At 36.6% G+C, this 12,219-nt stretch overlaps 1 protein-coding gene across 6 annotated transcripts in view; it reads left to right on the top strand.

Moving 5' to 3' along the window:
- The window catches only part of SGCE (sarcoglycan epsilon), a 71,215-nt gene that overhangs the window by 15,485 nt on the left and 43,511 nt on the right, over window positions 1-12,219 (top strand). For 3 of the 6 annotated variants that reach the window (XM_065939558.1, XM_065939559.1, XM_065939563.1), the window contains exon 2: window positions 10,802-10,924. In XM_065939558.1, the coding sequence (XP_065795630.1) occupies window positions 10,802-10,924 (123 nt within the window). Of the gene's footprint in view, window positions 1-1,247; window positions 1,356-10,801; window positions 10,925-12,219 lie in introns of those variants that run through there. The other 3 variants (XM_065939560.1, XM_065939561.1, XM_065939564.1) reach the window with 2 other exon arrangements.

Below are 12,219 nucleotides of genomic sequence, written 5' to 3'. Positions count from 1 at the left end.
CAATTGGTACTCCAAATTTGACATATTCCAAATTAAAGTAATCTTCTTTCTCCTGAATTGAACTCCTTTGGGGGCTTCCCTGGTGGCTCAGATAGTAAAGAATCTGCCCACAATGCAGGAGACCTGGGTTCTATCCCTGGGTTGGATGGAGAAGGGAATGGCAACCCACTCCAGTATTCTTGCCTGTAGAACTCCATGGACAGAGGAGCCTGGCAGGGTACAGTCCATGGGGTTGCAAAAGTGTCGGAAACAAAGAGGCTTGCACTCACTCACTCAATATAGTACCATTCTGTGTCATTCTGGGTCAAAATTTCAAAGCCATCATTGATTCTTCTTTTCACCCACATCCAGCAGTTTGGAAAGGATTGTCGGTATTATCTCCCATGACGTCTTATAACACCTTTACTCTTCCTTTCTTCAACCCCTGATTGCTGCTTTACATTCCAGAGATAGCCACTATTTTGTGTCCCCTACTCCGATTTTCTGTTCATTGCTTCTGTGTAATGTTTCCAAAGCTCAACTATAGATTTAAAAGACATGCTAAAGTTATCGTGACGTTCCTCACCAGGGAAAATCGTCTTCCCTCCAGTAGCAGTTACGGTTTCTAGCACTGTGTGTATATGTGTAATTGCTATACATATACACTATACTGTATATTTCTGTACATGCATGTATATTGCATATTTATATATATAATTTTTTTTATTACATGTCTCTTGTGTGCTTGCCCAGTCATGTCTGACTCTTGGTGGCCTTTGAACTGTAGCCTGTCAGGCTTCTCTGTCTATGGAATTTTCCAGGCGAGAATACTGGAGCGGGTTATTATCTCCTATCATCAACTCCTAGGGGATCATCCTGACACATGCACTGAAACTGCATCTCTCACGCCTCCTGCCTTGTAGGTGGATTCTCTGCCACTGTACCACTTGAGAAGAGATTATATAATATATATATATTTCTATATATTTTAATATATGTGTATTTCTATATATGACATATGTATTTCTGTACATGAAGTATCAGTCCCTATAGATTGTAAGCTCCTTGGAGGGCAGGAACTGTGTCTTTACCTTGTATCCCCACATATTCCCTGTATTGACATGCAGCAAACATTTATTGAATGGAAATCAGTAGCTTGCTGCGCTGGAAGGAATCTGATCCCAGTTAATAAGTAATAGGTAATCTGTGATAGTCATTTTAATTTGATATTAATTTCACTTTTTGTACATTTGTTTCATTCTGAAAAGCTTTTTTATTAAGCTGTGCTGATGGCATAAGTGGAACAGTTAAATGGAAGACCAAACAGGCCAACAGTTTTATTATCAGCAGAAAAATGAGTGCTGGGAAGAAAGATGGTGAGTTTAGGTTGTAATCTGAATCCCTTTTGGGGAGCTGATAAATGTCCGCTTCCAATAGTCCTTTTGCTTTTTTAGTCATGTGTGGATTTTTTTTTTAATAAGTCAATCTGAAAAAAATTTTATTTTCCTAATCTTCTAAAACTTCCGATTGTCTGTGTTCTTAATCCATTATTCTCCAGGTTTTTTTTTTTCTTTGCTGTAGTTTTGCCCTTTTTTAAACTAAAAATAATACTTTGTTTTTAACCTATCCAGTCACTAGCTTGCCACTTACACAATTTATTGCAATGCAGTTATTATAACAATTTATTTGTAACATTGAAAAACATTAAGAAGTATGTTTAATATAAATCACTTAAAAACAGTATTTGCATAACCTTAGAAAAATGGTCTGATGCTGAAGCTGAAACTCCAATACTTTGGCCACCTCATGTGAAGAGTTGACTCATTGGAAAAGACCCTGATGCTGGGAGGGATTGGGGGCAGGAGGAGAAGGGGACGACAGAGGATGAGATGGCTGGATGGCATCACCAACTCGATGGGCATGAGTTTGAGTAAACCCCAGGAATTTGTGATGGACAGGGAGGCCTGGCGTGCTGTGATTCATGGGGTCACAAAGAGTCGGACACGACTGAGTGACTGAACTGAACTGAACTGAGAAAAATGGTCATAAAGTCATAAAGTATTTTGGCTAATTATCAATGATTTTTTGAATGATTTTTGTTGCCAAACCAAATTAGGATGTTTTGTTATTAAATAATTAGATGGCATTTGTTTTCTATTGAAAAGATGTCCTGACCCTTGAATGATTGATTGTCCTTCTAAATTTTTCTTCCCCATCTTTAATGTGTCCATTAGCAATATGTCAGGACCTTTGAAATAATGCATTTCATCAGGGAGAAAAAGACTTACTTAACAACGGAAAGATTAGTTGTGTTAAAAATATCAGTTATCATCATGAGCTTTCACTTAATATTTCTGGATTATTTGTCTTTACAATCCCTCTTAACCACACTCCTCCCACCTCCCCACCCCCACCCCAAATTTCTACTCTATGTGGTCAGGAACAGTAGCAGAACAATAGGTTAGTTTCTATAACTTTGGGGTAGTCAAACTATCTATTAAAAAAAACGACAATTTAAAAATACTTTGAAAAGAACAGGAATTTTTTGTGATAAAATGGACTTGCTGCCATATAAGACTTTCTTGGAATTTATAGGAGTGATTCCTGGCTTGCTTCATTTTCTTCTTACATTCCGGAGTCGGGGGTACTAACTTTTTTCCAGATTGCATCAAATTATCTCTCAGCTGAAATCTTCTACTCCCAGATCGGTTTCACAGTAGGACCAAGGCTCCCAGGATCTCTTCTGCTCTTTTGTCTTTGAAACAAATCCATGAACACCTTTGCATGTTTAAGGAATTTTCATCTCTAATATCTAAAAGAAAACAGAGTTTTTTGACAGTAACTTCTCATGGAGAGTTCACAAAAATTTGTGGAAGAAAAAAGCAGTAGATGCACTTGTTCTAGGATCTAAGCGATTTGTCCCACAGTCATTTCCCTACACCCTCCTTAGATATTCTCAAGGGATTTTCTCTGTTTCCTTCAAGGGATTCATTTCTGAATATTTGATCTGCGTGCATGCGGGCTAAGTCGCTTGTTATGTCCAACTCTTTGCGACCCTATGAACTGTAGCCTGCCAGGCTCCTCTGTCCTTGAGATTCTCCAGGCAAGAATACTAGAGTGGGTTGCCATGCCGTCCTCCAGGGGATCCTCCTGACCCACGCTTCGAACCCACATCTCTTAAGTCTTCTGCATTAGCAGGCAGGTTCTTTACCACTAGCACCACCTTATCTGGTCGCTCCTTAATCAAGCTGAGGGCCTTCAGCTTCTTTTGCACATCCACTCTTCCTGTTTTCTAATCTTTCTAGTTATGGCCCCAGATTTGGCATTGTATTTCTATTCTGTCATCTCCCAAGGATTTGGGATCTGCCCTGACTCCTGCTGCTTCACATGAGATCACCAAAACCCTTCCTCTGGACTTCATACTATTTTGCACTTACCTGCAGCCTTCTTTCCCTTTTCTGTGGTTTCTTGTTTTTAACTTTGATCCCTAGACTTTCTGTCCTCTTTCAGCATGTCACTCCATTCCTATTTGATTTTCTGTAGATACTCTCTCACAGGCTGTTAAGCTCAGTTGAATCACCCACTATGGTGGTGTTCTTAGTGAAATATACTCTTCCAAGGCTTTTACTATCACATTTTTTAGAATCTCCAAGAGATCCTTATGTCTTCCTACTTCAAACTTCATGCTCCCACTGGACCTCACACTGATTTTCTCCTTGGAACCTGAGCCGTAACTACAGTTCTCAAAATAGAAATGATCAATACATCTTGAATCTACCGAGGTAATCAGTTCAGTTTACCACGTTCTCTGATTTCCCCGGTTTCTCTTGAACTCACTCTTTAGCTTTTTCTCCCTTTCTGGTCTCCTTCTCTAATTTAAATCCTATTGCTATAGTTCTGCATTATTAAAATATGTATATACAGAGAGCACTATGTTTACTGTAGTGGGTTATAATAATGGACAGCCACCATGTGTATCACCTTATGTTATCAAAATCAACGAAATGCATAACTACCCCTAGCTCAAGTTCTGGCTCTTCCTCTTGCTAGTCTTGTAGGCTTGAACCCGTCACTAAGTCTCTCTGGGTTCAGTGTTGTTAACTCTAAAATTGGAGGGCTGAACTTGTTTTTATGGATGCTAACTCTGATTGGTATTAACTAACAGGAATCCTGGGTTGACTAGAATGCTGAGGCCATATCCAAATAAGAAGTAATGCAATGATCTGTCGGTTAGTAGAGAAAGGTGTTTGGCACATCCCAACAGGATGACATATAAAGCCCTTCTCAATTGCAGTGTTCTATGAGACCAAGTTTATTGATTACGAATTAAAAATGGTTTGCAACCACTTTCCAACTGACATTTATGAAAAAAAATAACAACAGAACAAACACATGTGATCATTCAATGGAAAAATCAAGATATCTAACTCCATGTAGACAAATGGTTTTAGTAAGTGGTTTTGGTTGGGGAGGAAAAATCTCAGGAAGAAACCAACCTTTCTGCTTTTTGTAGAAAAAAGATACAGGTGGTGGTTTCTTTTCTACCTCATGTAAAGAAAAGTGGTCCTCTCTCTTAGAGGAATGACGTTTGAAAAGGCAATTTAATGCCTTCCGGGTGATGAATTCTACAGCCCAAGTGTGGACTGTCTGGGACTGAAATAAAAACAATAGCTGACCACTGCTGAATGAATGGTCTTCAGGACTTTGATGCTGAGTAAACTCGAGGGGTGAAAGGTAGACTGTCGAGAAAAACTTTTGATTCTAAACCAAGATTTATAAAGCTGGACTGATAAAACACACAGTAACTTTTAAAGAGAGGAAAAAAAAAAGCAAAACAGGTTGTATACCAGCTGGATATTGATGCCTTTCAAAATATTTTTCTATAGACATTATCTGGTTTAATAATTAAATTTTAATTAGCCAGTAGAGATAATACATTGAAAAATAAATTAGGGAGCAAACCATAGGTCTATCAGGCTCTGAAAACCCTAAAATGTGTTCTCTTGATGCAAAGATAGCAAAATGGAATTCATCTCTTACAATCAATTCTGATTAATCAGAGAAAGCTTCTTCTTTTTTTTCTTTTTTTTTTCAGTAGAAGCTTCTTGGAGTGCTGGGTATACAGGGCTCTGAGCCTCATAAAGAGCTTTTATATATTAAAACTAAAAAAGAGAAGGCAAGGGTTATTTTTTCTGTCAGTACTTACAGTTCTCAATTATCAGCAAAGATCATACAGTAAAATAGGTTTTCAGCAATTGTATTTTTTGTGTAACTTTCTTTTTTAGTAATAATCCAATTCTTCACTTTAGCAGAGAAGTATCTCTTCTATAAATAGGATTTTGAGGAATTGGGAAATTTAGTTGCTCCGGCAAAAGTTTATTTGAGAATCTGTACCAGGTAAGTGGCTATTTGATATTATCTTTGTATCTTAAACATATTTAAAAGTCTTCTTCACCATTTTTATCCAAAATTTTTTTCAATAATACTTACTGTTAAAGCAGTACTGTGAACATTTGAAAAACATGCAGTATTATTTAACTAATTTACACTCGGTTAAGGCACCCTTGTCATGCTTCCCAATGAGTGGCTTACAAGAGAGGCCAATTAACAAAATGCTCTTGTAAATAGGCTTCAATTTCTTATTAATAAATTACTTATTTTAGTGTGTTATAGTCTTAGACTGATTTAGCTATTGCTAAGGGTAATAGATCACTTAATCAATAGTTCTCTTTGTTTAAATTGTGCAGTGTATTTCCCCCCCAACAAATATGTAAGAAATTATTTTATAGAGCACATTAAATCCATTCATTTTGATTTGACAGTTTGTTTATGTAACATATGGATTAAATAAAGGCTTTCTATGGTACACTTTTTTTTCTGAATACATTTAATATGTAGAGTTTATGCTGCCATCTCCTCAAATCATGGCTGGCTCCCAATTATAGTAAGATCATCTTTTCAGAATATACTGTGTCAACGAAGAATCGGGAAATATGCCACCAAAGGGTCTCTGGGTTGCCAAAAGAGACGTGGCAGATGCAGGCTTCTTTTTTCAGCTCTAGCAGAGCCTTATGAGTGATCCGACAGTACAGATTTGTTCTTGCTTTAACACGCAATCCCACCTCATTTGGTAGTCTGGTTTCTAAACCTGCAGCGGATTAATAGCCGCAAATTAGAAGGCAGAGAAGCAGTTAGAGGAAACATTACTGATAGCAATGAGAAATGACAGCTGACAACTTGTCTACAGATGAGAAAACAGAAAATCTATAAAACACACAACCTCAAAACGCATTAGCGGACGGCTACCTGCTAGCGCTAGCATGATCGGTAAATGGCAAGGCAACCAAATAGTCCATAAGGGCGTCATTGTATAATAGAACAGAGTGCAATAATTGATGTGCTAAATGATGATCTTATACCCATAATGAAAAAGGATCGACCGCCAAGTACTTTAGAAAACTCAGCTCTCTAAATTGTTCCCTTCTTTGGGGTTCCTGGTAAACTGAGATTTTACCGTATTCTCTTAAACCACAAAAAAATTAGAAGATGATAATGTAAGTGGACCTTTGAAAGTGATTAATTTGTTGATAAGCATTCTATGAGAGAGCGATCAACATAATAGCTGCCTAATAAAGGTCACCTCAATGTGAATACTGACAATCCTTTATGACTTCTTAAAGATTTCAGAGGAAAGGAGGCTTTAAGATTTCAATCTAGCTGAGACTTGGTCCCACACTCAGCAGCCAGTTTATAGTCATCGCCTCATTCTTGATGCAAGTGTTCTCTGGACTTTTTTGTGGAGAGTGGACTTTATATATGTCTGTGCACATGCATATGCCATTGAAAAATCATTTTGGTAATTATGAAGTGTCATGCTCTAGATTTGTTGGCAGTGTATCACCACAATCCTTTCAGATTTGATGTTTGGTTAACACATGCAGATTTGCGTTTGTTTTTAAGTAATTGTAAATAAGCATACAAATATGCACCCTCCTATTTTCATCTCAGTGTTGCTCCCATGGGGAGAAAATTTCAAATGGACTATTAATAAAGAAAGACAGGATGCTATTTAGCTAGCATGAGGTCCCACTTTACTGCTACTGCCATCACTGTCTGTTATTTGGTTCTTGGCTCTGTGTTCACATAATATACATTGTTGAAAATGGTCTGTAGTTTCTATGCCTTATGACGAAAGCATACAGAGAATATAGTTTTATGGAAAGACCCTGCTAGCATGTTAACGAGGGATTTGGGGCTGCATCGGGATGGTGAAATATTACACCAACCACTTGCACCCACATATTCTTTTGCTCTTCTTAACTCAGATATGTAATTTTTCTTTTAAAAAATTCTGTTACTTATGATTACTTGTTTTCAATTTTTAATCTTTGCATATCTAGCTACCCTTGTGGTTTGAAGATGATGTTTTTGACCCCCTGTGAGTGGGACTTTTGGTTTAATTGTTTTGACCATTAGTGGTGATGGATTTGCATGGATTTAGCAACAAACTGGTTTCCTGTTTCATTTGTATCCAACGGCACGTGCTTGCAGAGGTGATAGATTTGCAGCCATAGACGATTGCAGAGCCATGCGCTACACAGAGTGGCCAGACCCTGTGACCTCAGCTTGATTAGCATGGCACAGTATGCTTGTATATTTCGGAGACTGTTCAGCGTATTTCAGAGACATGTCTTTCAGAGACTCTTCGAGTGTTTAAATTTGATTTTCAAAACTTGCTTTGAGAGAAAACAATATACTCCAAACTTACGGTTTATGAGGACTACCTAGACATCTGTGAGTGCAACATGTGTTCACTGTTACGGAACAGCCTTTGTTGGTGTTCGTGCAGACGTGCTCCGTATTGCTTGTATAGCTCATGTTTAGAATAGGAGCTCATCACTTTGAGTTCTCTGTGTCATTTGTTGTTTTTGAAAGGAAGCTAGGTGTAAATACTGCCCCAATAGCCTCTATTGAAGAGCTGTTTGTTTTGCAAGTAACAAATGGGAAAGGTAAGGTAAAGGGCACTTCTCTAAAATGTTGTGTGGGTGCCCATAATTTAAACTGATGCTACAGAAAGGAAGTATTATTTTCACAAACAAAACATAGTGGCTTAGTCATTTTCCATTTCTAGATGATGAATGTGTCGTACATCTGTATCATGTTTTTCTCAAAGTGAATGGCATACTAAAAGCGAAGCGGAGTCACCAAGGAAACTGACCAGCAAGTATGCAGTTCAGCAGATTGCAGAAAGGCAATTGAGTACACATGAATAAAGAAATGTGCATGTCATCTTAAAACCCAGGAGAGCTATGGTAGATTGTGGTTTGGCTCTGTAGATCATAGAAACATTTTTTTTTGTTCGTGGAAGCAGAAAGTGAGATGTTCTATACTAGTCCTTGAAGAGAGATGATAAGCAGTGACAGGCCCCTTTTATGGTTCTGTGTCAGGCCCGGCTACAGGCCATATAGAAAAAAGAATCATTTCAATATTATTTAACGTGAACAGCCTTTCTTTTTGATTCAGAAGCTAGCATTTGCCACCTTATGGCGGCAAAAACTAAGGGAGACTGTTAGTAGTTTATAATGTAAACGAAGAATGGTAACCCATAAACTGCTACACATATATGGGAATAAATATAAGTTATAAAACTGAAATTGAAGTTAAGCATTATACATATTTAGTACACAAACATAAGAACTGTTTCCTTCTACCATGCTATGTACTAGATTGTATTAATCCATTCAGTAAGCATTTATAAAATTATTCACATATGCCAGACACCTCCTAGGTGCCCAGAAAAAAAAAGGAAAGAAAAAAAAAAAGGAAAATAAAGTTCAATGCTGGACTTCAACATGTTTTTAATCTCTAGAAAGAATGAATTGGATAAGCTCTGAAGAGACTCCTTTAAATGATGTAAAGCACTCCTGTGCTTTGGATGTAAGATTGTGATCTAGAATTTAAACACCCTTCTGTTTAACTTCTCAGCAGGAGTTGACAGTTCTCTGTAATTTGGTTCTTCTTCCCAGTGTTTGTCTCCCTACCAGGATCTAGCATCAGTGGCTTAATCCCCTTTCTCAAAAGGGCCCCACAGTCTCCCACGATTGTATCTTGCATGTTTCACCACTGAAATTGTCCATCTCTGAGTTTCAGAATCTTGCTGGTATTTAAAAAGCCATATTGAATTCCACTTTTTCTGAACACCTTTACCAGATCTTTCCAGCTTCCGTTGCTCCTCACTGTCTTGCCAGAGCAGTTTGTCTTTCTGTGAATCACACCTAGTTAGGTGGGTGGTGGTGTCCCAAACCAGAAGGGGAACTCACAGAAGACAGCGATTGGGTCTCCTTCGTCTTCACAGTCTCCATAGTGCCTAGGGCTCGGGGGACACCGGAATCTGGTTGGTGAAAAATCTCCAGCTCTCTCATCCCCACTGTATTTTTACGATTCATTTGTTCATTCTTTATTTTTTTGGGGGGGGAACGAGGCCATATTCACAGGTGAGTTAATTGCTCTTGGGTAAAGACTGGGTACTTAAGGGGAATGCTTCCTAGTGTTGGTACCAAACAAGTCCGGAAGCAAGTCTCCCTACATACCCAATTTACACCTACTTGCTGCTTGCCTCCCTCTGTTACTTTAGCTTTTGAAGTTGTGTTTTTCGTAGTAAAGCTATGGATACATGAAGCCACCAGCCAAATGTTTTATAGTTCAGTTCCCCATTTTTGGCAGCCATCCATGGAACTGCAGGGACAAGTTTTCACAGATAAAGCAACGTTTTTTGTGGGTTCCTATTTTTATGCTGAAAAGTTACTGTCCGTGATTTTACTATTCAGAGCTTTTAGTTAGTTTTGAGCCTGGAGTGAGCAGCCTTGGGTTCTTAAGGTTAATTACTACATTTACAAATCCATCAGTGACTAAGAGAAAGAACTTGCCTGATAGGGTTTATCTGTTTAAAAATTGCAACCACTAGCCAAACAAGAAGATAGAAAACCCAAAAGAAATTGGAGAGGTGACAAGGGTAATGGCAGTAATGTGTTGGTGCAGATGATGACATCAGAGGGAAAAAAATGATAAGTTGAAACTAACAAACCAATTTGGTCATTTTAATGTACTCACATCATGTGTCTTCAGAAACCACTAAATCATAAAATCTGCCCCATTTCACTTAAAGAAGTGATTTGCCCTGAATTTTATTATGTAATTGTTATTACTTATTTAGGAGATAGCATAATAGACTAGCTTATATGCATGAATTATTAAATGTCAAGATCAGGTAAAGTGGAATAAATCATTTCTAGGAGAGATATGAGAACTAATACTCAAAGAGTACCCAATGCCTTTTTATAAGTATTTCTGAAAGTCACCTTACATTTATCAATGGTGTTTATGCTTTGTCTGGCAAACAGTTAATACAATGGAGATTCTTACCATTTAAAAGTTGCTCTTTATACTTTTCTTTGAAAGGAGGTAAAATGAAAAAGATACTGTAGCAATTATATAGTTGATCACTTCTCATGATGTATTTCGTTGGTAATAATCTCCATAAAAATTACCAAAGAGAAGTTATGGTTGTCTTTAGTATTTAATAACAATTTAAAAAATTAATTGTGCCTAATTCTGCTGACATAGTACTTGAAAAGTCTGTAAACACACCAAGTTGAGAGTTGTTCCATGTTTTGTTCTAAAATGAACTTAACAGTATTTGCATGTTGCTTCAGTTTTCTCAGAAATGTCTATAGTGAAACGTGGTTTGACAGTGTAAGTGAATCTGCAAAAACAGACCTCATTATTTGTCTTTCCATCTCTTCTCTTCCCTTTTTGTTTGCAGTGTACACTATTTTGTCCAAGGTACACTCCGATCGGAATGTCTACCCCTCCGCCGGCGTCCTCTTTGTTCATGTTTTGGAAAGAGAGTATTTTAAGGGGGAATTTCCACCTTACCCCAAACCTGGTATGTTCTTGGTGGAGGGGAAAAAAGAGGTTAATTTATTAAATTTTTCCTTTTATTCAGTGTGCATAATCCAGGTAACATTTAATCAGATATTTCTGACATTATTTGATATGGTCGGAATATATGCTAAATTGATTGTTACAGGATATTTCCCATTTTAAGATTTGAAATTTAATTACAGAAGAAAACAATTCATTTTTTAATTTTGAAGAAAGAGTATTTCTGATTATTTAGACTTGAGTTTTGTACCTCTGACAAATCATCTACCCGTTTTCTCATAGAAATAATTATAGCTGTAAAATTATGATTTTCCACATTAGAGTCTTACCTAGGACATTGACTTTTGGAAAATTATACATATATCATAGAACAGAATGAAATATGGTATTAAGAAAGTTCTCAAAAAAACTTTTACAATATGAAATAATTTTATATAACTTCATAATAATATAATGGAGATTAATATTTCTTCAAAGTTATACCAATTACAAAGTCTTATTTAATCATCTGTTGGTTTAAATTATGTTTTGTTCGATTGTCATAAATGCCATCCAGTTAATGAAGATGTAGAAAGAATAGCAAGAGAAAATATATTGTTATTATGACTCTTACTTAAGTAACAAAAATGAATTTTCTGAAAATTATGGCATAAATATTATTTTTGTAGATTATATGATGAATAGCATACCTGAAAATACTCATAAAATATAGTTAAGCATGTTTTCACCAGTATTCAAGAAAAAAAGGCAATCTTTTCATCAGTTATTTATAAAATGTTTTCTCATGAGGTATTGTACTTTTGCAGAACTCTATAGCTAAACCTTTTAAGCAGAGAAGAAAACATATAGTTTCATATAGTTAAGAGCATAGTTTCTGGGGTCAACCAAGATTAAATTCTCCTTTCCCCATTAAATTTGACTATGAGGAGTTAACTGGAAAATTACATATTTTGTCGATAAAATTATGGCTATAATAGTACTACTTTTATTGGTATGTTTGGAATCAGATGAAATAATAGTGCCTGTAGAGGCCAGACACAACAATGGGTCTTGGGACATGCTAATAAAATGATGCTATTATTATTGTTTATTATTAATAAATGTCATGTTATTGACATTCTTTTAGATTTGGATTTTTCAACTCATCCTCCAGTGTTTTGGAATTACATTATTTTTGTTTTGATGATACCTTTATAATTTTGAGATATCCCTTAAGATTAGGTTGATAGTGTTCAGAGTTTAATGAAAGAAAGATTCAAAAGAATGAACATATCAACATGATTAGGGGATTTTCCT

The sequence above is a fragment of the Muntiacus reevesi genome, chromosome 6, assembly GCF_963930625.1.
Source record: "Muntiacus reevesi chromosome 6, mMunRee1.1, whole genome shotgun sequence".
Taxonomy (NCBI): domain Eukaryota; kingdom Metazoa; phylum Chordata; class Mammalia; order Artiodactyla; family Cervidae; genus Muntiacus; species Muntiacus reevesi.
The sequence above is the reverse complement of the archived record's forward strand: the minus strand, read 5'-3'. Positions and strand labels throughout refer to the sequence as shown.